Source organism: Amblyraja radiata, chromosome 33, assembly GCF_010909765.2.
Source record: "Amblyraja radiata isolate CabotCenter1 chromosome 33, sAmbRad1.1.pri, whole genome shotgun sequence".
Classification (NCBI taxonomy): domain Eukaryota; kingdom Metazoa; phylum Chordata; class Chondrichthyes; order Rajiformes; family Rajidae; genus Amblyraja; species Amblyraja radiata.
In genome coordinates, this window is record NC_045988.1 from 15,340,950 (window position 1) to 15,367,502 (window position 26,553).

Consider the following 26,553-nt stretch of genomic DNA (forward strand, 5'->3'; position numbering starts at 1 on the left):
TTTTGTTTGGGGTTCAAAGGATGGCATCAATCATCATGAAATAATCCATTTGAAATACGGCAGTGGAACTTGGACAAGCTCCCCTGGATGGTATTAGCCGTGGGAACTCCCAGGGCAACTTGGTCTTCCAAAAGTGAGTTACACTTATATAACTTTCATCATTCACATCTACACAGAGAGGGTGCAACACCCCAGGCCGTCCAATCTCAACCATAGATACACTTCACCATCCCATCCCACCCCCACAACCTCAATCAACCCAAGTCCAGACCTCAAATGTCCATTTCCCAACCCCCTGAACTACCAATCTGTTGTTTCCCCAAGAACCCTGGATGGCCAACGTACCAACCTCCCTCATTTCCAACTCCACCCAACTCTTCTCCTAGTTTGGGTTATTATAACCACATATACTCAGATATAATGAAACATGTTGGTTTACATGCCATCCAGGCAAATCATACCATACATGACGAGTACAATCAAAAACCATACACGAGTACAACAGGTAGCGCAAAAGAGAAAGTAAACAGTGCAGAATATCGTATTGCAGCTGCAGAGAAAGTGCAGGCAAAAGAAAAATCTACCTTGAGGTAGATGGAGAATTTAGCTTTAGCATTAGAGGCCCTTTAAATAATCTGAGAACAGCAGAGAGGAAGCCATTCTTGAATCTGGTGGTACATGCTTTCGATCTTTTCTGGATAGAAGAGGTGAAAAGAAAATGACTGGGATGCAAGTGGTCCTTGATTATTTTGGTTGCTTTCCCCGAGACAATGCAAGATATAGATGGAGTTGTTGGAGAGAGAGGGATGTGGATGGAAGGAAGCTGGTTTGCACGATGGACTGGACACATCCACAACTCTGAGCAGGTTCTTATGGTTTTGGGCAGAGCAGTTGCCCATCCTGCCAGGATGCTTTCTATTGCCCATCTGTAGAAATTGGTAGGTGTCATTGGAAATGTACCAAATTATCTTAATATTCTGAGATCTTGGTGTGCTTTCTTGGCCATAGAGTGACCGTATTTAAACCAGGACAAATTGGTGGTGATATTTACACCTAGGAACTTGAAGCTTGCAACCATCTAATGCAGACTGGGGCATATAATCCACTCTGCTTCCTGGGTGGGTCAGTGGGTCAGCTGTAGAGTTGCAGCCTAACAGCTAGAGTCCCGGGTTCAATCCTGACACTGGGTGCTGTCTGTACATAGTTTGCACATTCTCCCAGTGACCACTTGTGTTTTCTCCGGGTGCTCCAGTTTCCTTCCGCACTCCAAAGACTACAGGTTTGTAGGTTAATTGGCTTCTGGAAATTGCAAATTGTCCATAGTGTGTAAGATAGTGCTCGTATACGGAGTGATCGCTGGTAGGTGCGGACTCGGTGGGCCGAGGGCCTGTTTCCACGCTGTATCTCTAAATTCTAAAATAAATGTTGATGGCACGGCAGACCCCCAATGGCTCTGCCTCACCACTCCAAACACAGACCAGCTTCCCATGTTTCAGCCACTTCTCCCCCTACACACACTTTCATAACATAGTCCTAACTCGACCGTCTCTACATTCTAGCTCAACCAACCACCACCCAAGCACCACTATCTCTCCCAACTACAACAAAAGGTACCTCACTCCAGCCCCAGCGCAGTTCCTAACCTCCTGTACCCAGTCTTAACACCAACTCTACTGGCAGCACATTTTTGCTTCTCTGTCACATCCGTCCAAAAAGAGCACTGGTGCTCCACTGCGACATCTTGCTATCCTTCGGGCACACTGGAATTTGCAGGACTAAACATCTGGTGTATAATGTCCATGAGTATAGATGGATTTCTTTAGTCAGAGAGTGATGAATCTGTGGAATTCATTGCCACGGACGGCTACGGACGTCAAGTCAATAGATATTTGAATGGTGGAGATTGACAGATTCTTGATACGCAAGGGTGTCAGGGGTTATGGGGAGAAGGCAGGAGAATGGAGTTGAGAGGGAAATGATAGATCATCCATGATTGAATGGCGGAGTAGACTTGATGGGCCGAATGGCCTAATTCTGCTCCTAGAACTTATGAATAGAGACAGTCGGGTGACACACCAATTGCTCACTGGGTGATAAGCTCATGGCGTGTTAAAGAGCGACGTGGCCAACATTTTCCCTCCACCAACAACCTCAAGCAGATCTCCTGCTCAATGTCACCTTGGGGAGGCACTCTGCATATTCAACTGCTTGTTCAATTCTGAATTTCATTTCAATGCTCACTTTGGAAAGTTCTAAGCCTTCAGGAAATGCACCATTTAAATTAGAAGTTCTTAAACAAAAGTAATTAGAGGCCTTGAAGGGTGTAGGACTGATCAGCTTGCTCCAGGATGTCCTGACCTGGACTAATGGGGCTGATCACCTCCTCCTATGCTGCTCCATATGAAATTTTAGAAGGATGAGAAGGTATCTCATTGAAACATGTAAGATTGTTAAGGGCTTGGACATGCTAGAGGCAGGAAACACGTTCCTGATGTTGGGGGAGACCAGAAACAGGGGCCACAGTTTAAGAATAAGGAGTAAGCCATTTAGAACGGAGACGAGGAAACACTTTTTCTCACAGAGAGTGGTGTGCCTGTGGAATTCTCTGCCCGGTGGAGGCAGTTTCTCTGGATGCTTTCAAGAGAGCAAGATAGGGCTCTTAAAAATAGCAGTCAGGGGATATAGGGAGAAGGCAGGAACGGGGTACTGATTGGGGTTGATGAGCCCTAATCACATTGAATGGCGGTGCTGGCTCGAAGGGCCGAATGGCCTACTCCTGCACCTATTGTCTATTGTCAATTGAAATACTAACTCATAAGCATGTTTCCCTAGCATTATAAAAATAAACTGCTGGAGGGAATCACATCAATCTCCACTTGTACAGGATCAAGGATGTTTATTGTGCTCCAGATGACTCTCCCAGAATGTCAGGCTTGCCACACATCCAGTCCCTGACATGGGAGCAGGCTTCACGCTTTAGTCCATTAGCAAACTCAAACATTATTCATTATTCTCAGGATTATTAGTCGACGTCAGCTACTATACCATTCCAGGACTTTGGGTAATAAATGGTTGCAATTGATGAATGCAAAACCAATTAAATGCTTTTGCAGTCACTGGTGGCTGGGGACCCAACTCAGTGCAAAATCACAGGTAGTCCCGGCAAAGGATCCTAAGCCAGCAGCCACTGGTCAAACACTTTAACTCCCATTCCCACACTGACCTATCTGTCCTGGGTCTCCTCCGTTGTCAGAGTGAGACCAAGCGCAAATTAGAGGAACAGCACCTCATATCTCGCTTGGGTAGATAACATCCCAGTGGTATGAACATTGACTTCTCTAACTTCAAGTAGCCCTTGCTTTCCCCCTCTCTCTCTCGCTCCATCCCCTCCCCCTTCCCAGTTCTCTGACCAGTCCTACTGTCTCGGACTACATTTTATCTCTGTACCGCCCACTCCGACATCAGACTGAGGAAGGGTCTCGACCCAAAAGGTCACCATTCCTTCTCTCCAGAGATGCTGCCTGTCCCGCTGAGTTACTCCAGCATTTTGTGTCTAGCCACTGATCAAACACAGGCAGTATCAAAAGAACCGGAACGCAGGGCAAAGTCGATGCTGCACGATTAAAAATAGGCAAGACCAGAAAGTGAAACCAGAATCTAATAAAGCACAGCAGCTGTCAGGGGAAATGTTGGAGGCCAGAATAATAGTGACGTTTAAGAAGACATTTAGATAGGTACATGGATAGGAAAGGGTTTACAGGGATATGGGCCTAACGCAGGGAAATGGGACTTGTTTTAAGCATCTTGTTTGGCAAGGAGAGTTGGGTCAAAAGATTTGCTTTATGACCCCATGACTCAAAGCTGCTGCCAGACAGTGCAAATATTTAACTGAGTTTTTAATTTCTAATGTGACTGGGATGTGGGGAGTACACTCTGCGGCAATAACACGGAGTATCAATCTGCCCCTCTGAAAATTAGCATAATGACTTTAGAAAATAAGCATTTAATTGGGAATGAAACTTGCCCCCCAAAATTATTTTAGTTAAAAATAATCACAACACTTAGCTTTTAGTTTTTTTTAGCTTTAGAGATACAGCATGGAAACAGGCCCTTCAGCCCATCGAGTCTGCACCGACCATCAATCACCAGTTCTCTTGTTATCCTATTTTTGCTTCTGTACCCTACACGCTTGGGGCAATTTAAAGAAGCCAATTAACCTACAAACCCGTACATTTTTGGTATAGGGGGGAACTCACGCAGCCACAGGGAGAACGAGCAAGTTCACACAGATAGCACTACGGTCAGGATCAAACTCAGGTCTCTGGCTGTGAGGCAACAACTCTACCAGCTACACCAATGTGCCACCCTATTTAAAGCTACACTTTATTTCAGTGGTCTAAAAAAAAAGTATTTGTTTCTGTGCATGGAGAAACCCAAGATACGACTTGAAATAACGAAACTGTGGCTTAGAATATAGTTAGCACTGAGCAAAGTGCAAACAAGATAGGTCCAATGGGCCACCCATTTCATACACTTAACAACACACATCTTGTTAAAAACAGAAGGTACACAAAATTGCTGGAGAAACTCAGCGGGTGCAGCAGCATCTATGGAGCGAAGGATATAGGCGACGTTTCGGGCCGAAACCCTTCTTCAGACCTTGTTAAAAACAGGATACACATTTGACCAAGACTGTTACAGGAACAGCAGCACAGCTAAATATTCAGAGAAACTGTGAAAAGATAGGTCTAACTTATATTGTAATTGCTTGGAAAGTGTAGCAGACCAGCAAGTTGCAAAGACAGTGGTCCCTGTGGAAAGCAGAAAACACAAGGGGTGACAGGAAGGGAAGATGCGACTGGTGGCCGATAATATGTTGGATGCAGAGGCCGATGGGTGAAGGCCAAAGGCCATCGGAATTCTCTCTTAGTTCTGTGTAAGAAGGAACTGCAGATGCCGGTTTAAACCGAAGATAGACCCAAAATGCTGGAGTAACTCAACGGGACGAGGCAGCATCTCTGAGGAAAAGGAATGGTTTCGGATCGAGACCATTCTTCAGACCAGATCTTCACGCTACCTAGGCAAGGCCACTAGCATAATCAAGAACCAGTCTCACCACAGTCACTCCCTCTTCTCCCCTCTCCCATCAGGCAAGAGGTACAAAAGTTTGAAAATGCATACCTCCAGATTCACCACCAATTTCTCCCCAGATGTTACCAGAGAAATGAACCACCATATCACCAACTATAGAGTATTCCTGACCTCCCATCTACCTCATTGGAGACCTTCAAAGCATCTTTAATCATGCTTTACCTTGCACTAAGCATTATACATATTATTCTGGGTCGACAAAAATGCTGGAAAACTCAGCAGGTGAGGCAGCTTCTATGGAGCGAAGGAATAGTCTGAAGAAGGGTCTCGACCCGAAACGTCGCCTATTCCTTCGCTCCATAGATGCTGCTTCACCCGCTGAGTTTCTCCAGCATTTTTATCTACCTTCGATTTTTCCAGCATCTGTAGTTCTTTCTTCAACATTTCATCTACCCTAACCTATTATTCTGTATCTGTGTACATTGTTATCATGCATAGTCTTTTCGCTGACAGAATAGCATGCCACAGAAAAAAACTTTATCTTACCTCGGTAAACGTGACAATAATAATAATAATAATAATAAACTAAACTAAATCTTTCCTATCCTGTACCTGTTCAAATGGTGTGATACGATTCTATAAGCAAGTTACCAGACTCGCCATCATAATTCCCAATTGCATCGAGACTCATCAGTAGAACAGACAAACCAGAGCGAACAACAGCAACCAGGAAGGAAAGAGTGAAAAGGTCATAAGGAATAGGAGTAGAAATAGGCCATTCGGCCCATCAAGTCTACTCCGCCATTCAATCATTACCAATCTATCTCTCCCTCCTAACCCTATTCTCCTGCCTTCTCCCCATGAATTGACCTGAGAGTCTTTGACACCCAAGCTGGACCCTGTGAAGTCACATGCCACCAGATCAAATATAGTATAGAAGCCTCCTCATTACTATCAGCCTTATATGATAAGCCAATGCTCCACCACATTGAAGCATTCCACAGAGACCGAGAGAGAGCAGAGAGCAACAATGAAAATAGCAAGAGCACCAAATATACTTTGAGTGAGACTCTTCAACATGACTAGGTGACGTTTCGGATCGGCACCCTTTTTCAGTACCAAGTCATCCAATGCTGCTTTCTTCCTAGACATTGATTAAACCAGTTCAAAAGTCTGAAGAAGGGTCCTGATCTGCAACGTCACTTATTCATATCCTCCTGAGATATTGCCTGATCCGATGAATTACTGCAGCACTTGGTCGTTATTGTTCCCAGTTTTATACTCTGTGTTTTGACTCATCTACAGTGATTTGACTGTACCACCACGGAACATGTTGGTGAGGTTACGAAGGATAAATCAGCTAGATTAGATCTGTAAAAGGAAGGGTAGGAACCAACATGATGAATAAACCTATTGGACGAGTCCTCATTCAGCTACTTTAGTAGAGGCGACCATAGCATAACTCTAGTGAAGAGTGTCCAGTGTTCACACATCATCCGTGATGTTCTATGGCAACACAGTAAAACTCTGAATAAACTGGTCCAGCCCTGATTAATCTGGTTTAGCGGGATGGCAGTGACGGGCGGGGTGACACTGTGGCGCAGCGGTAGAGTTGCTGCCTTGCAGCACAAGAGACCTGGGTCCAATCTTGACTTAGGTTGCTGTCTGTACAAAGTTTGTACATTCTCTCTGCAACCGTCTGGGTTTTCTCCAGCTGCTCCGATTTCCTCCCACATCCCAAAGACGTTCAGGTTGAAAGGTTAACTGACTTCTATAAATTGCCCCTCGTGTGTAGGATACAAAACTGGGATAACATAGAACGGGTGATCGTTGGTTGGTTGAGGCTCAGTGGGCTGAAGGGCCTGTTTCCACCGTTGTATCTCTAATCTAAACAAATGAACAAATCTGCCTGACTGCCTGTCCAGCATCAAAGTTCCAAGTGTGTACAATTATCAGAGCCTCATTGTAAACGGTTAACTGCGAGAAAAGTCAAATCACGTAGTATAAAAATGGGAAAAATAAAGACAAACTGCTGGAGTAATTCATCGGAATGGGAAAACATCTCAGGAGAATATGAATAGGTGACCTTGCTGATCAGTCTCTTTCTTCAGACTCTTGAACTGGTTTAATCAATGTCTAGGAAGAAAGCAGTATTGAATGACTTAGTACTGAAGAAGGGTTCCGATCGAAAACGCCACCCACTCATATTCTCCAGAGATGCTACCTGATCAACTCAGATATTTCAGCATTGTGTCTTTTTTTGTAAACCAGCATCTGCAATTTGTTGCATCCAAAGTATAAAACTGGGCATCAGTGAGGCGCTGTGGACCATGAGCAGCAGGACACCAGAATACATGTAACACACGTCCTGGCAATATCTCTCATTCTATCATTACTTTCACACCTGGAGATGAACCCTGGTTTGAAAGAGGAATGCAGAAGAGTATGGCAGGTACATCACCAGACAAAGCTAAAAATGTGGTTTCAATCTGGTGAAACTGCAATGGAAGACTGCTTAGTAACAAGCATGCAATTGCCAAAGCCAAGTGATCCCACAGTCAGGGGTCAGATCAAAGCTCCGCACACTTGCCACACTGGTGGTGGACAATTAACCAGACTACAGTAGACAGCTTTAAGATCAGCAGCCAGGTCAGAGGAGAGCGCAGAAGACAAAGTTAAAGCACTTGAAGTGCCAAGCAGCCGATCCATCTCCCATTTCGCAAAATCCTTATCATCATAGAAGCCAGTCTTAAGCCAATTTCCAAAAGGTATCAAGTGCCAGTTGAAAGCAATGGATACACCAAAGGCCAAAAGATGATGGGTCTTTGTCCCAAACATTATGGAGGGCATTGTATATGGATCACCTGCGAGCAGATGAGATTAATATATCTTGGCATTATATTCAGCATGGACATTGTGGGCTGAAGGGCCTATTCCTGTGATGTGCTTTTATACGTAGGAAGGATCTGCAGATGCTGGTTTAAACCGAAGATACGCATACAAAGCAGGAGTAACTCAACGGGGCAGATAGCATCTCTAAAGAGTCTCGACCCAAACGTTACCCATTCCTTCTCTCCACAGATGCTGCCTGTCCCGCTGAGTTACTCCAGCTTTTTGTGTGTACTTTATATGTTCTATATCCAGTCATGCTCAATGAGACAAGTACTGTGTACAATGCCCCAGATGTTAATGTGACCACAGTTCATCACAACTACAGCATTACCTCCAGGCATTTGTGTTCACCTTCCCCCTGGGAGTAATAAATAAATTCTGTTAGCTATCTTAAATACTTACACTATCTGCACACAAGTCTTCTCTGAATCACACATTAGGTCACCCAGTTCCCTCTGCATCTGGGACATCCCCCTTTCTGATACGGAACGGTCTGTCCTCAGCAGAGACCTCACCTTTTATCCCCTCCGTCCCCACCTCAACGAGTTCTGGGTCCGCCACGATTTAGAGCTCTTCTTCCGTCGCCTCCGCACCTTTTCTATGGGAAGGAGTCCTCACCACCCAGTGATGGCCCCTTCTCCCATCTACACCGGACCCCCTCCTCTTGGACTCCTCCAGGTGGCCCTCTACCTTCTTTAGAACTTTTCATTTCCAACTGCCGACGGAACATTAACTGCCTCAACTTCTCCACTCTCCTTACTTACTCTCACAACACCCCCCCCCCCCCCCCCCACCACAGGCCTCCGCTCACTCTGCAGCAACCCCGACTTGATAATCAAACCTGCTGACAAGGGAGGTGCCGTTGTAGTCTGGCGCGCTGACCTCCACCGGTCAGATGATCACAACTCTCAGACACCTCCTCCTACTTATCCTTGGACCATGACCCCACAGATATGCACCAGACCTTAATATCACACCATTTCTGATTTTATTACTTCCAGCTCTCTGCCCTTGAAGGCCTGTAACCTTACCGTTCCCCAGCCCGATTTTATCTTCTCCCCAAAATCCACAAACAGAACTATCCTGGCAGACCCATTGTTTCTGCTTGTTCATGTCCCACCAAAGTAATTTCCACATACCTCGACTCCATCCTATCCCCCCTGGTCCAATCCCTCCCTATGTGCAAGACGCCTCACGCGCTCTTCATCTCTTCAATGACTTCCGTTTTCCAGGCCCCTACTCCCTCATCTTTACCATGGACGTCCAGTCACTCTGCACATCCATCACCAGGAAGGCCTTAAAGCCCTCCGTTCTTCCTCAACCGCAAAACGAGCCAATTTCCGTCAACTAATACTCTCCTCCACCTAGCAGGTCCTTACCCTCAGCAACTTCTCCTTCGACTTCTCCAACTTCCTCCAAATCCAAGGCGTAGCTATGGACATTTGCATGGGCCCCATCAATGCCTGCCTCCTTATAGGGTTCGTCGAACAAGCACTGTTCCAGGTGTACACTAGCCCTATCCCCGAACTCTACCTCCACTACATTAACAACTGACTCCTGCACCCATGCAGAACTCACTGACGTCATCAACTTCACAACTAATTTCCATCCAGCACTCAAATTCACTTGGACCATCTGGCATCTCCCTACCGTTTCTGGATCGCACCATCTCCATCACAGGAGACATACTATTGATTGACATCTACTACAATCCTACTGACTCCCATAGCTATCCAGACTACACTTCTTCCCACCCTGCTTCCTGTAAAGACTCTATCTCCTATTCCCAAATCCTACGCAACATCTGCGCCCAGGATGAGGTTTTCCATAATAGATCGGAGATGTCCTCATACTTTAGGAAATAGGGGTTCCCCTCTTCCATTATCGATGAGGCTCTCACTAGGGTCTCCTTGATATACCGCAGCACCGCTCATGTTTCCCCCTCCCCCCATTCGCAACCAGGACAGAGTCCCCCTTGTCCTCACCTTCCACCCCATCAGCCGTCGCATACAGCATATAATCCTCCAATACTTTCACCACCTCTAACGGGATCCCACTACTGGTCACATCTTCCTATCTCTACCCCATTCTGCTTTCCGCAGAGACCGTTCCCTCCGCAACTCCCCGGTCCACTCGTCCCTTCCCATCCAAACCACCCCCTCCCAGGTACTTTCCCCTGTAATCGCAGGAGATGCAACACCTGTCCCATTACCTCCCCCCTCGGCTCCATCCAAGGACACCGACAGTCTTCTCAGGTGTGGCAGAGGTTCACTTGCACCTCCTCCAATCTCATCTACTGTATCCACTGTTCAAGGTGTTCACTTCTGTTCATTGGCGAGACCAAGCGCAGGCTCAGTGATCGTTTCGCTGAACATCTCCGCTCAGTCTGCCTTAACCTACCTGATCTCCCGGTTGCTCAGCACTTTAACTTCTCCCTTCCATTCTCAATCTGACCTTTCTGTCCTGGGCCTCCTCCATTGTCAGAGCAAGGCCTAGCACAAATTGGCGGAACAGCTCCTCATATTTCAATTGGGTAGCTTACACCCCAGCTGTATGAACAATGACCTCTCTAAGTAGCCCTTATTTTCCCTCTCTCTCTCTCCATCCCCTCCCCCTTCCCAGTTCTCCCACCAGTCTTACTGTCTCCGATCACAGTCTATCACTGTCCTACTCACTCCCCTGACATCAGTCAGAAGGGCCTGGACACGAAACATCACCCATTCCTTCTCTCCAGAGATGCTGCCTGTCCCGCTGAAATACTACAGCTTTTTGTGCCTATCTTCGGTATTAACACAATTTTTGGCTGACCTCCAATTGTTTGCTTCTGTTCCAGTTCTATATGCAACGAAGCAAACTGTGACCCCCCCCCCCCAGCCAGGGCACAAGGAGTAAACTTTCTCAATGCCTCACCCAAACACTGACTTTCCCTGCTATCCTCACATCACGGGCCACTCTTACCCCGAAAACAACCAGCATTTTCCAAAGATTAGCATTTTGACTTTATGACCTATCCTGCTTCATGAGAATACTTAATCTAGTTTCAGTTCAGTAAAAAAATACCGCTTTGATTCATCTAAAGAATGAAGATAACCATATTTCCAGTTTTTGCAATATGCTTGTCACTTGCTATCATGCCATTGTGCAAATTCTTCTTTCATCACACACACCTTTACTATAGCCGTTGATTTTTAAACTTCTATAACTCAACACAAGCCACAGCTTCTAATCAATTTTTGCATAGAATTGACTGCCAGGGGGGGGTCTCTCGATTCCACCCGGTTCAGGAAATGCTCAGGCAAGCTTCATTATTGGTCTTGAAGTGCTTGCGTTTTTAAGAAACATGACAGAGAAACATAGAAAATAGGTGCAGGAGTAGGTGATTCGGCTCTTCGAGCCAGGTCTTCATGGCTGATCATCCTGAATCAGTACCCCGTTCCTGCTTTTTCTGCACATCCCTTGATTCCGTTAGCCCAAAGAGCTAAATCTAACTCTCTCTTGAAAACATCCAGTGAATTGGCCTCCACTGCCTTCTGTGGCTGTATGCAAACACAATATAAGGCCTTGGTGAAGAGTTCATCTGAGCCCGACTGTCAACGGATTCACCTATTTCCACCCACATGATCTATAACTCTACAGACATCAGAATCCACATCCTGCTGGTGTTTGTTGCTTGGATCTCAGAACGATCCACGTGAAACTGCTGGACACTCAGCCAGCTAGTTGCAATCTTATATGCTCCCTTGAACATTAACCCTTTCAGCTTGAATTATTTTAATAACCGCAGGGAGAGGTTGGACAGACTTGGATTGTTTTCTCTGGGACACCGATGGTGGTGAGGACACCTGACAGATTTTTTTTAAATTATGAGAGGCATAGATAGGGTAATGAATCAGAACCTTCCCCCCCCCCTAAGATTGAAAAATCAAATACTACAAGGCTTAGATTAAAGGTGAGTAAGGCAAAGTTTAAAGGAGATATTCATGGCCAGTTTTTTTGTTGAACAGAGGCTGGCAAATGGCTGGAATGCACTGCAGGGGGTGGTGTTTGAGGCAGATATGACAGTGATATTTAGGAGAATTTTGTATAGGCTCTGGGTATGCCAGGAATGGAAGAATATGTGAGCAGATAAGAGATGGTCTTAACATCATGGTTGGCACAGACATTATGTGCCAAAGGGACTGTTCTTGTGTTGTACTGTTCTATGTTCTAACTCCCAATGACGGCACATTGAATAGTCTCTTCAAGGTCTGCATTGTACTGTCATTTGATATCCCAGTAGTAACAAAATATGTTGAGCCACTAATGTGCCTCCCACCCTCACCAATATCACCTCCTTCCCCTTATGTATTGTTGAATTTAATTGTGCATATTACAGTTCCCTTCATAACGTTTGGGACAAAGACCCATCATTTATTTAATTGCCTTTGTACTCCACAATTTGAGATTTGCAATAGAAAAAAAAAATCACACGTTGTCAGATTTTAATAAAGGGTATTTTTATACATTTTGGTTTCACCATGTAGAAATGACAGCAGTGTTTATACATAGTCCCCCCCCCCCCCCCCATTTCAGGGCACCATCATGTTTGGGACACAGCATGTCATGTAAATGAAAGAAGTTATGTTTAGTATTTTGTTGCATATCCTTTGCATGCAATCACTGCTTGAAGCCTGCGATTCATGGACATCACCAGTTGCGGGTGTCTTCTCTGGTGATGCTCTGCCAGGCCAGTATTGCAGCCATCTTTAGCTTATGCTTGTTTTGGGGACTAGTCCCCTTCAGTTTTCTTTTCCGCATATAAAAGGCATGCTCAATTGGGTTCAGTTCAGGTGATTGACTTGGCCACTTAAGAATTTACCATTTATTAGCTTTGAAAAAGCTTTAGCAATATGTTTGGGATCATCGTCTTGCTGTAGAATGAACTGCCGGCCAATGAGTTTTAAGGCATTTGCTTGAACTTGAGCAGATAGGATGTGTCTATACACTTCAGAATTCATTATGCTACTACCATCAGCAGTTGTATCATCAATGAACATAAGTGAGCCAGTTCCTTCAGCAGCCAAACATGCCAAGGCCATAACTCCCCACCACCGTTTTTCACAGATGAGGTGGTATGCTTTGGATCTTGGGCAGTTCCTTCTCTCCTCCATACTTTGCTCTTGCCATCACTCTTCATCTCATCTGTCCACAAGACCTTTTTCCAGAACTGTGGTTGCTCTTTTAAGTACTTCTTGGCAAACTGTAACCTGGCCATCCTATTTATGCAGCTAACCAGTGGTTTGCATTTTGCAGTGTAGCCTCAGTATTTCCGTTCATGAAGTCTTGTGCGGAGAGTGGTCATTGACAAATCGACAGCCGACTCCTGAAGAGTGTTTCTGATCTGTCGGACAGGTGTTTGGGGATTTTTCTTTATTATAGAGAGAATTCTTCTGTCATCAGCTGTGGAGGTCTTTCTTGGTCTGCCAGTCCCTTTGCGATTAGTAAGCTCACCAATGTTCTCTTTCTTCTTAATGATGTTCCAAACAGTTAATTTTGGTAAGCCTAAGGTTTGGCTGATGCCTCTAACAGTTTTATTCTTGTTCTCACTCATAACGGCTTATTTGACTTTCATTGGCATATCTTTGGTCCTCATGTTGATAAACAGCAATAAAAGTTTCCAAAGATGATGCAAAGGCTGGAGGAAAGACTTGGACTGCGAGCCGTCTTATACCTACATTAAGGAGGCATTTACACACCTGAGCAATTACAAACACATGTAAAGCCCTGTGTGCCACACATTGTGGTGCCCTGAAATATGGGGGCAACGTATAAACACAGCTGTAATTTCTACATGGTGAAACGAAAATGTATTAAAATACCTTTTAATAAAATCTGCCAATGTGCACTTTAACCACAAGTGATTTTTTTTCTATTACAAATCTCAAATTGTCTAGTACATAGGTAAATAAATGAAGGATCTTTGTCCCAAACATTATGGAGGGCACTGTAAATTACAGCTGCACACAATCTATACATACTGCAAAACTCTAATAATCCGCTATCGTACGAGTCAACGTTTGGATTACTAATTGATGCTTGTTGCACCTTCTTTCAACTCACCAGGGGCCCAGTTCCAACACTCACTGAAAAGTTGATTACAACACTGTGCAGCGTCTTAAGTGTCTTTTGGGAGCATTAATAGAAATAACGTCCAATGATCCTGAAAATTGCCAATCCAACACCAAACCGCTGAGTTTTCCAAATCATGTAAGTTTCACTGTACAATCAAGTGCGATTGCGACTCCCTCCGTTCTCTAATTTCAACCTACTGGATCCCAGCCTCTCCTTACCACAGCAAGTTGCAAAATGACAAGTCTGGATTTATTTAATGCTGTTGCCAAGTATTATTAATCGGCCCAGCGCGGACATATTTCATTCACGACAGCCATTTCAAACACAAACGATAAATTATAACCAAGTATCCAGATTATATCATGGTGGTCACTGAGTTCTGAAAGGTGCCGTCCTATGTACATTGCAACTCCAAAGCAGCTTGAGACGAGCATGTTACTGGCTAAGCACCTTTACAAAAAAGAGTGCATGCAGCCTCTAGAGAGTGCTCCACAAAAGATTTGCAAAAAGTGTGTGTGTGTGTACCTGTTTGTCCGTGTGTGTGTTAAATAAACAGAGGCTGACACCACCATTAGACAGCCCTGCACACTCAGTACCTGAGTCTGTACAACAACAGAGCCACTGCAATCAGAAGCAGGAGTCCAATCCTCCGCACATGCTCCCTTCTCACTGCAATGATCTGCATGGACGCCGATCCCTTCTGTTTGAACACCTTGAACATGAAGACCAGCGGCGTTGTTGGTGAGCAGCAGGAGCACTAGCTCTATGCAGCAACAGTGTTGTTTGCAACAACACACCAGCCCAGTGCGCGAGCGGCGCTTCCGGCTCCCGGGCTCAGCCGCCCCTCCCCCCCCCTGGCCGCCGCTCATTGGCTGCCGCATACAATGGCCCAGTCATGTAGCGAGTCAAGTCCGCCAATCAGCGCGCTCGCCCCCTCATTGGCCAGGTAACAGCGGGGCCGTGTTCTGATTGGCGCGGAAAAGTTCTGATGGGTTTTTTGTTGTTGCCCCAATGAAAAGTTGGACAAAAGAGGAAAGTTTTTGTCAAAGATCCTTTGGTGGGAATTGTGTGGAACTGCAGAGATGCTGGTTTACACCGAGGATAGGCACGAAATGCTGCACTAACTGATCAGAACAGGCAGCATCTCTGGAGGGAAGGAATGGGCGACGTTTCGGGTGGAGACCCTTCTTCAGACTGAGAGTCAGGGGAGAGGGAGATAAGGAAGTGTAAGGCGTGAGAACGAGACATCAAAGGGGATGCGGGTCAAGGAAAATGTAGAATAGATACTTGGGGGGGGGGGAAGGGAACATTAACACAGTGGCGCAGTTGGTGGAGCTGCTGCCTCACCGCGCCAGGGACCAGGGTTCGATCCTGACCTCGGCTGCTGTCTGTGTGGAGTTTGCACGTTCTCCTTGTGGCCGCGTGGGTTTTGCACCGGCTGCTGCGGTTTCCTCCCACATCCCAAAGATGTGCAGGTTGTAAGTTAAGTGGCATTTGTAAATTGCCCCTGGTATGTAGTTCAAATTGTGCAGTAAGTGGGAGAGAAGGACAGATGTGGAGAAAGAAATTGAGCCAAAACATCACCCATTCCTTCTTTCCAGAGATGCTGCCGGTCCCGCTGAGTTACTACAGTATTTTGTGTCTCGCAGTGATCTTACAGTGTTGCAGCAATAACAAACTACCTTGATTACACTAGGCGCCGTTTACAGAATTGTTTATGTAAGTGTGAGTATATGTAAGTTGCCTATGACGTAATTCGGATGTCTATACGTGGGAAACAGTATGTAGGAAGATGAGGAATTTCTTTAATCAGAGAGTGGTGAATCTGTGGAATTCTTTGCAACAGAAGGCTCTGCAGTCTAAGTCAGTGGATATTTTTAAGGCAGAGATAGATAGATTCTTGATTAGTCCAGGTGTCAGAGGGGAGAAGGCAGGAGAATGGGGTTAGGAGGGAGAGATAGATCAGCCATGATTGAATGGTGGAGTAGATTTGATGGGCCGAATGGTCTAATTCTACTTCTATCACGTTACTAAGAAACAAGGAAAATGAGCGAGGGTGAAGTAGAGAGAGAAAGGTCAAATGTGGGCATAAAACTGGGAACAGTTTAAGCACGAGAGAGTGGGAGGAGATGAGAGGAGGTGGGTGAGTAAAGGCAAGACAGGATGGAAAGTGGGTTGTTAGTGGGATGTGAAGCAAGGAGGTGGAATGTGGTGGAAGATGAGAAAAGGGAAGTGTAATGTTGGAAGCAAGGGAAGTGGAGCCGAGGAGAGGTCAAGACTTTATTTGTCACATGAACCAGAACAATTATTTGCTGTATCTTTACAGACACATTAGATACAACAAATATCTATCTATCTATTAACTAAAACTTTGGTCATGTTATCTTCCGGTTTGGCGGTCATTCTATTTGTACAAAAGTGGTTCGCGATAGTCAGTTCACTCTCAAGTTTTGTTCCGATCGTTTGAATGTCGTAAAAGTTAGCAAGGTTTAAAAATCTTAAAAACCGCGCGTGCGCAGATCGAACTCTTCTCCTGCCTTCCAGATTAGTCTCTTCCCATGTCACTCTCCAGGACGGTCTGCCCCTTCCTGCACCATCGCATTTTTAGTGGAGCTGAGCATGACTGACGGAGGTTTACAACCGGACTTTCGGAGGGCCAGCAGCCCAGCCCCAAGCAGCAGCCCAGCCCCAAGCAGCAGCCCAGCCCCAAGCAGCAGCCCAGCCCCAAGCAGCAGCCCAGCCCCAAGCAGCAGCCCAGCCCCAAGCAGCAGCCCAACGTCAGAGTCCCAACCCAGCCCAGCTCAGACAGAGACCCAGCCCAGCTCAGACAGAGACCCAGCCCAACCCGGAGTCAGAGATGTCGTCAAACGGAAAGCGGAGACTCTGATCCCATGGAGGAGAACGACCAGCTGTGAGTCCCCATCATGCCGCCAATTCCAGCCACTACCCCTCTGGTCTCCCTCGCTGACTCCTCCCCCCCTTCCCCATGATGCCCCCCTCTCTTCCCCCACCTTTTCTCCGAGCTCACTCTCACCCCTCTCCCCCCACCCCTCTCCCCCCACCCAACCCCCCCCCCCACCCAACCCCCCCCCCCCCCCCACCCAACCCCCCCCCCCCCCACCCCCCAACCCCCCCCACCCACACCCCCCCACACACAACCCCCCCCCCCCCCCCCCCCCACAAGCTTGTGGGGGGGAGTTGTGTGTGTGCGGGGATTTGCAGAGTCGTCCAAGAATCTGATGCAAGATTAAAACATAACCTGATTATGGTCAGTACAAGCCGCAGTAGAGTCCAAGTACTTATAAGTGATTCCAAATCCAAAGTGACCTGACCACTGCTCCAAATATAACTATTTCAAACATGTTATTGATTTGTTTGATCAAGAATAAAGAACACATGTGGTAATACTAAGCAAATTGTCCTGACCTGGATAAGCTGCTGGGCAACAGTGCACACACGGTATGGCCCAACCCTAATCGATACCACACTTTTAAATCAGTTTATGTACCCCACCCTAGAGACTCACTCGGGATAGCTAGACTCTACAGCTGCTGTTCCTGAAGGGAAGTGAAGCAGAGCAGGGGAATATTTTGGGCAAATGAAAGAAATTGGTGATGAAAGAGTGCAACAACCCTTCAACGAATAATAGATAGAGGGGATAAGGCAATGTGCTATTTATCAGGTTGTAGCCAAAAACGGGCCGCGTGGCCAGAAGGCTTCCTGACGGTGGGGCGGCGGCTGTGGACTGGGAATGCAGCCAGAGGCCTTTATTGATGCGCCGCAGTCTCCTTGCCTCCTGGATCGCTGTGTAGCAGCCCGAGTCGGGGCCTGGCTGGGGCCTCGCCTGGGTTGGGCGAAGCTGCAGATGGAGCCTTTGGCTGGGGCCCGGGTCCGCACCATAGAGGCGTGAAGTGGGGTCAGCGGTGGTGATGCCTCGCAGCGGCGGCAATACCTCGCTGGTCGACCAACGATCGACGGTTGATGAGAGCGTGGAGGACCACCGTGAGGGGGGAGAACAAGAGGAGGAGCCGGCGAGTTTTGTAACTTTGTCAGCATCGGAGGTGGCCGCTATTTGTATACATTGTGTATGCAGCAAAAAACTAATTCACAACTCAATATACCACAACTCATCCACTTTGTTTTAAACAAGCTTTAACAAATGTTGCTTCTACTCTATATGAGTACTTCGACCAATGTCCATTTATGTGTGTTTTTCCAGATGTTTTATACTTTCAAGGCAAACGAAAGGACACAAGTTTTCCAGCACTTTATGTCTTTCTTTTAGCTCAAACTGAATGTATGGCCCTGCTAGTTTTGTCGAACTGGATATTCTTCTTGTCTAAGGTCAGCTTGGCCAACTTTCCAATGAATCCAAGATCCCCATTCTAAGGAGCTGTTTGTCCACAACCCTTCCGCTTAGGCAGACCTAGCATAGACTTTGTCTTTCCTGGGGACAGCATCGGTGTCTCAGACTTATCATCTTATCATTTTAAACAATACTCAAAAACTGAAAATACAATTAATAAGAAATGGTATTGCAGCATATTGTTGTACACACTTCCGGGTGCAGTGTAGATACAGCTGACTTAAAAGTTCAATCTTCATGTGCTAGCTGTTTGCGATAAGCTTACCTTTGGAGGACACAGACAAACTGATCTCCGAGGACATCGAGTAGTTGACCAAAATTCACAGGAGGTCGCCAAATGCTTCCATGCAAATAATGTCACAACAAGATCTTTTAATTTATCTCAATAACAGTCCTGAAAACTGAAACATTTTTCAGTGTAAATACAAGATACTCCAGGCATTGGATCCTTGATCAAAAAGTTAGCTGCTGGAAGAACGCTACTCCAATATTGGAGAAAGGTTCCAACCCAAAATGTCACCTGTCCATTACCCTCCATCGATGCTGCCTGCCTGACCTGTCGGGTTCCGCTAGAAACTTGCTTTCTTGCTCATTGCAATGTAAATTAGATTGGGTTTAACATGATTTGACTGTTTCAGTAACTCCTGTGTAAATCTTACCTGCACTGTTGTAATAGGCCCTTCACAAGCATTAATTTGTGCATGTTGAACCCTTCAAGACTCAATAGAGAATTCTACAAAACCAGCAACTCATTTTCTCTGTCTGTATCAGAACTGTTCATTTCCGTTCTAAGAGATCTGTCTGTCACAATGGCTGAGTTTTTCTCGGTCCATTAGCACAGCCTTGACATCTTTACATTTTGCACCACTCAATAGTGAGTGGTTCCTTTGTCTGCATGATGATTCTCTAACTGGCATGGCTAACCAAACTACAAATTATCCCCATGGCAACCATGGCCAATGCTGAGCTTAACCTTTCATTACGATTTGCGCTTATCCATTATTTTTTATATATATTTAGTTCTGCAAAATAATTTCATCTTCTTGTGGTTAATTCGATTTTTAATCTGTGTTTAATTCTGAACACTCTGGTGTTACGACATCCCTGCATCAGATACTTTAAAACTGTTATCTGTGTGGGGAAATCCTAGGGCGGCAGAGTTGCTGCCTTACTGCGAATGCAGCACTGACGACCCGGGTTCGATCCAGACTACTGATGCTGTCTGTACGGAGTTTGCACGTTCTCCATGTGACCGCTTCGAGATCTTTGGTTTCCTCCCACACTCCAAAGACGTACAGGTTTGTAGGTTAATTGGCTTGGTAAATGTAAAAATTGTCCCTAGTGGGTGTACAATAGTGTCAATGTGTAGGGATCGCTGGTCGGCGTGGACCCGGTGGGCCAAACGGCCTGTTTCCTCACTGTATCTCTAAACTAAAAAAACTAAACTAAATGAACAAAGATGTTTCGGGTTGGGACCCTTCTTCAGACTGATAGTAATGGGGGGTGGAGGAGAAGTGGGAGCGGGACAAAAGCCTACGAAGTGATAGTGGGATAGCAGGAGAGTAGCAGGAATCACAGAGAAGAATTGAGTTCGTCCAGCATTCTGCTTTTGCTCAAGATCTCAACATATGCGATTCCTTGTGTCTTCATTGTATGTAAAAGAAAGCTGGCTGCTCCAATGTCTTGCACTCCACATTATCCCTTCACCACCTTCTCTGCAACATAAGTGGCAATGATGTTATGTGTAAAGAAAAAGGAATGTGCTAACACTACTGGGTATAACACTACTCATATTGAAAGTCTAATATCCAAAACCTTTCTACTAATCTTTCTATTAATATCCAAAATCATTAATCGGACTTTACTGGACTTTATTTTGCACTAAACATTATTCCCTTATCATGTATCTGTACATTTTGGATGGCTTGATTGTAATCATGTACCGTCTTTCCGCTGACTGGTTAGCACGCAACAAAAGCTTTTCACTGTACCTCGGTACACATGAGTACGGAGGATGCCATCTCAACGGCACTTCACTCCGCCCTCTCCCACCTCGACAACAGAGACACTTACGTAAGAATGCTGTTCTTCGATTACAGCTCAGCATTCAACACCATTATACCATCAAAACTGATCACCAAACTCGGTAACCTGGGCATCGACCCCTCCCTCTGCAACTGGATACTGGACTTTCTAACCAACAGACCCCAGTCTGTTAGGTTAGACAAGCACACCTCTTCAACCCTCACCCTGAACAACGGCGTTCCACAGGGCTGTGTGCTGAGCCCCCTCCTCTACTCCCTCTTCACCTACGACTGCACACCTGTACATGGTACTAACACCATCATCAAGTATGCAGGTGATACAACGGTGATTGGCCTCATCAGCAACAACGATGAGTCGGCCTACAGGGAGGAGGTCCAGCACTTAGCAGCATGGTGCGCTGACAACAACCTGGCCCTTAACTCCAAGAAGACCAAGGAGCTCATTGTAGACTTCAGGAAGTCCAGGGGCGGCACGCACACCCCCATCCACATTAACGGGACGGAGGTGGAACGTGTTTCTAGCTTCAGGTTCCTGGGAGTCAACATCTCCGATGACCTCTCTTGGACCCACAATACCTCAACTCTGATCAAGAAGGCTCACCAGCGTCTCTTCTTCCTGAGGAGACTGAAGAAGGTCCATCTGTCTCCTCAGATCCTGGTGAACTTCTACCGCTGCACCATCGAGAACATCCTTACCAACTGCATCACAGTATGGTATGGCAACTGCTCTGTCTCCGACCGGAAGGCATTGCAGAGGGTGGTGAAAATTGCCCAACGCATCACCGGTTCCTCGCTCCCCTCCATTGAGTCTGTCCAAAGCAAGCGTTGTCTGCGGAGGGCGCTCAGCATCGCCAAGGACTGCTCTCACCCCAACCATGGACTGTTTACCCTCCTACCATCCGGGAGGCGCTACAGGTCTCTCCGTTGCCGAACCAGCAGGTCCAGGAACAGTTTCTTCCCAGCGGCTGTCACTCTACTCAACAACGTACCTCGGTGACTGCCAATCACCCCCCCCCCACCCCCCGGACACTTATTATCACTTATTATTATTTATTCAAATCATTTGCTATGTCGCTCTTCCAGGGAGATGCTAAATGCATTTCGTTGTCTCTGTACTGTACACTGACAATGACAATTAAAATTGAATCTGAATCTGAATCTGAATCTGAATGACAATAAACTAAACTAAATATAGGCACTAAGAATGGATTTACAGTTTTGCCCAGTTTTAGTTTTGTATACAATTTTTATTACGAATAAAGTTTATTTTTGAAATAATAAACGATCTAACTAGTTTTTCATTCTTCTAGTTCTGATGAAAGCTCTACAATCTGAAATCAATTTTTTTTTCTCTTTTCATTGATGCTACCTGACTTACTGAATTTCAGGCATTTTTTGTTTGTATTTTAGCAAAACTACAATATTCTTAGAAGGGACACAACATGTTTAAAGTATCTTACCTGGAATATATAAATATTTAATGATATTACTGGATAATAAACGAGCCATTTCTTAAGATTACACCCTTGTATTTATTGCTATTAACAGGAAACAGTTATGTTCATAGAAACCAACCGATAGAAGACTATCGGCACACTTAACAGATGCAATTTCAATTCATTTATCATAATTGAAAACATTAGCTGGTTTCCGACGGGAACTGTGATGGACGCAATGCACTCCATCTCTGTTTTCCAGTTCTTGAGGCTGCTGGAAGTATAGGATTTTGGCGTGTGTGCGTTATCGTCATTCCTTACAATGCTATGTATGACTGTGATCGCAACTTCTACTCAAGTGTGAATGGCCGTTGGCTCGCTAGAAGCTCATCCACCCTTTGACAGGTCTAGTTTTTGGTCCAGCTGGGGGGGTACTACGAATCATTCCACCGTAGTCAATAAATCACATTACAGATATTGTACGTAATCTTTCTAAATGTGCAACATATGACCTCAAAAACAGCTTTACTTACAGTACCATAGACAATAGCCACTATTTGGCGAGTCGAGACAGTGAGAGAATTGAATTGTTTTATTTTGGAACGTGAAAACAACGAATTTACTCGGATCGGTAAGACAGCCAAAAGCACGATGCTACTTCCACAAGTGTGGTGCTACAATGCTACAACACCGTAAAAAGCCCGCGAATCTCACCCCCTGCGCCCACATGATCCGTGCAGGAACCCCCCCCCCCCCCCCCCCCAGAACCCGAGGTACGGAACCGAGCAGGGACCGGACACGGCGACTGGAATGCGTGGTAACTGGAAAAGGGAGGGAGTAACAACGGGGGCTGGCAGAACAAGGCCAGGGGAGCAGAACGGGTCAGGAAGCAGGCCGAAGGGACGGCGAAATCCTGCACTGGGGCAGCGCGTGCCGCTGGAACTTGGAGGTCTGACAGGGGAGGCAGGCACGGGCCCAAGCCACCACCTGCATGCGGAGCCCGTGCCAGACAAATGTGTCCGCTAACAGCGTGGAGGTTGCCCGGATGGATGGGTGGGCCAGGCCGTGTATGGCGTTGAAATTCCGGCGGCGCCAACGTACGGGGACGATGGGGTGAGGTCGACCTGTGGAGACATCGCAGAGGACCATCGTGTCCGAGGGCCCGCACGGGACGTTGGCTAACCGGAGGCCAGAAACAGCAGTATGGTAGTCCGCCATCCCAGTATCCGCACGCTGCACCGCAGCCAGCTCCTTGTGGTCCACCCCGTGGTCTGCGGCCGAGATGGAGCTGCATGGGTTCGGTGAAATCGGTGCCGGCGAGCATGAGGCAGATGTCATCAGGCATCTGCTCCAGGAACGCTTGCTCAAAGAGCAGACATGGGCGGTGGCCGTCCATCAGGCCTAGCATCTCAGCCATTAGCATGGACAGCTTGCGGTCGCCCAAACCGTCCATGTTAAGAGGCGGGCGGCGCGGTCTCTGCAGCTGAGGCCCTCGTGGGTCCTGCAGGAAGGGTAGCAACCGCAAGGCCATCTCCTGAGTGAGAGCGGCGGCGATGTGAAAATATTTTGTGTCATCAGCGACAATATTCCGGAGGCTTCCACACCATAACGGAGATGGCGGTAGCAACAACGTCGTCGGCTGTACACCTCCGGCAGTGGCGATGCTTCTTCGGCGCTGGGCGGATCCTGACCGTCCTCCCGATGTCGTCTCAGTTGCACCGTGGCAGTGGGGCGGGTGAAAGAGCAAACATACCGCCGTCTGTGGGTCCACAACTCATCGGCTCTCTCCGCAAGGTGCTGGGGATCGCTGAAATCAGCCCCGGCGAGCATCAGACGGACTTCGTCTGGCATCTGCTCCAAGAACGCCTGTTCGAAAAGCAGACACGGGCGGTGCCCGTCCATCAGGGCCAGCATCTTTGCCATGATGGTGGATGGACGCCAATCGCCGACACTGTCCATGTGCAGGATCTTCGTCGCCCTGCCTCTACGACTGAGACTGAAGGTATGTAACAGCAGGGCCTTCAAACCTTCGTATTTGGCGATCGTCGGCAGGTCTCTAATGTACAGCAACAGCCTCGAGGCACAGTCCTGTGGCAGAGCTCCTACCACATGAAAGTACATCGTGTCGTCTGCAATTATCCGATGCAGATGGAACTGTGCCTCAATGTGGGCGAACCACACCTGAGGTTGGTCTGGCCAAAAGGAAGGTAGCTTGAAGCCCGGTGAGCCGTCCAATTCTGCGGAACGAGTCCACCTGCATGATCTTCCTGTCTAACGACGGCTAGACAGGTCAGGGTCACAAATTTGGCGGATGTAAAGACGGCAACCAAGTTTTGTGGACTTATTTATTCAGGAAATAGCTCTTTGGCTTACAGGTCTTCACAAACACGTCTGACCACAACGGTGGTCAGCAACACAACTGTGGCGCGAAAGCGAAACGGCGCGAAAACAGCAGCCCCTCCCGAGTCACGTGACCGCAGCTTCCGTACGCCGAGTTCGATACCTGCGTGCGCCGCTACAATAGACACAAAAGGCTGTCTGCAGAGTGTGTGCATTGCTGCCTGTTTGAAAGAAGGGAGGGGGGTTGCATTGTCATGTGTCTGCAGAGGTGTGTGCATTGCTACCTGTCTGCAAATGAGTGTGCTGCCTGTCTGCATAGGCGTGCGTGCATTGCTCCCTGTCTGAAGGGCCATGTGTCTGCATGGGTGCGGGGGGGGGGGGGGGGGGGGTAGTTTGCATTGCTATCTGTCTGCAGAGAAGTGTGTGTGCATTGCCTCCACAGAGGCTGCCTGACCATCCGAGCTCTCTAGCTGGATCGTCAGACGCCAATGGTGCGTCCTGACGCGGTCGACGACGCAATTGCCATGGCGACGACGTTGTGTGTGGGCCCGGGCCTGTTGGTGAGTGTCATGGCGGCGCCTCGGCGGCGGCGAGGAGGGTGAGCTGCGGTTGGGGAAGGGTTGACCGCGATATGAGTGAGTAATTAATGCCGGGAACGTATTCAGATCGCCTGCGGCGGTTAAACCCGACCTCAAGCCTGGAGAATCCCAGAAACGATCCGCCATCGATGACAGACACAAAACGCTGGAGTAACTTAGCGGGCCCGGCAGCTTCCCTGGAGAGAAGCAATGGGGGTGGTCGTTCATGTCGAGACCCTTCCTCAGTCTGATTGTAGTGGAGGGGAGGGCAAAGCTGAAAGAGAGGTGGGGGCAGAATTACAGAAATGGTCCACCACCTACGCCAACAAAAAAATTAAAATCCATATTCCCATTGGAGTCCCGAAAGTTCAACATTGTCGGGGTAATTCCTTCATTGGCTGCCAGAGGTTGCCTTGCCCAGATGGTTACATTTTGGGGAGTGGAGTGAACTGGACTGGACAAGGGAGAGTGGAGAGAGACACAAAATGCTGAATTCAGCGGGTCAGACAGTATCTCTGGAGAATAGGAATAAGTGAATTTTTCAAGTCAAGTCCCTTCTTCAGACTCCCTAGTTGCGTTGATGCTTTTCCTCTTGCTCTTGCTACTCCTAACCCCTCTTCATTGACCCCTCTCAGTCTGAAGAAGGGTCTCGACCCGAAATGCTGTCTATTCCTTCTCTTCAGAGATGCTGCCTGTCCCGCTGAGTTACTCCAGCTTTTTGTGTAGGTATCTTGGGTTTAAACCAGCATCTGCAGTTCCTTCCTACACAGAAGAAAATGTAGAATGGTTCATTGTTAGCTGAGGAGAAGGTGACAAGGAGACATACAATCAGTAAAATTAATCAAATTGACAGTGAGACTAGTCGGAGAACTAGGGTGGGGGAGGGATAGAAATAGAGGGAATGCAAGGGTTACTTGAAGTTGGAGAAATCATGATTGATACCGCTGGGTTGTAAGCTGCCCAAGCGAAAGAGGCAAAAACAACAGGTAAGCCACCTGTCGTCTGGGCTGACGCACCTGTGCACCAGCTGCTGGACCTGAACAACCAGAGGACCATGGTTGGGTTGTTGGGATAGAAGTTCCAAAGAATTCCGATTGATTTCCGTCGCAGCTTTTCAAGAACAGGTTAAGTATTGGCACTATGTCATATTACAGTTAAAAGTCAAAAAAAGCCTGCGCAGAAAACTAATGCAAAATTGGTTCAATGTTAAAAAGTTAATAAACATAGAAGCATAGAAAATAGGTGCAGGAGTAGGCCATTCGGCCCTTTGATCTTGCACCGCCATTCAATATGATCATGGCTGATCATCCAACTCAGTATCCTGTACCTGCCTTCTCTCCATACGCCCTGATCCCTTTAGCCATCTAACTCCCTCTTAAATATAGCCAATGAACTGGCCTCAACTACATTCTGTGGCAGAGAATTCCAGAGATATCCAGAGAATTCCAGAGAATAAAGTTATCCCTCGTGAAATGGTGAACAAACCTGTGTGGAAGGAGCTGCAGATGGTTTACACCGAAGATAGACACAAAAAGCTGGAATAACTGCGGACCACGAACCGAAACATCACCTACTCCTTTTCACCAGATATGCTGCCTGACCCGCTGAGTTTCCTCAGCATTGTGTTTCTATCTGGTGAACAAACCTGCTACAAGTAAGAATGTTATTGTTTTGTTTTGGGACATATGACAATA

General features: G+C 46.9%; 2 protein-coding genes across 3 annotated transcripts in view; one reads left to right on the forward strand and one right to left on the reverse strand.

The window, feature by feature from the left end:
* Positions 1 to 14,921, reverse strand: part of glb1l2 (galactosidase beta 1 like 2) — a 45,695-nt gene extending 30,774 nt beyond the window's left edge. The window contains exon 1 of the mRNA XM_033049988.1: positions 14,691 to 14,921. Within this exon, the coding sequence (XP_032905879.1) occupies positions 14,691 to 14,815 (125 nt within the window). The 5' untranslated portion in view covers positions 14,816 to 14,921. The remainder of the gene's footprint in view (positions 1 to 14,690) is intronic.
* Positions 14,922 to 24,831: 9,910 nt separating this feature from the next.
* Positions 24,832 to 26,553, forward strand: part of jhy (junctional cadherin complex regulator) — a 45,018-nt gene continuing 43,296 nt past the window's right edge. For both annotated transcript variants that reach the window (XM_033050018.1, XM_033050017.1), the window contains exon 1: positions 24,832 to 24,916. The gene's annotated coding sequence lies outside the window, so the exon portion shown is untranslated. The remainder of the gene's footprint in view (positions 24,917 to 26,553) is intronic.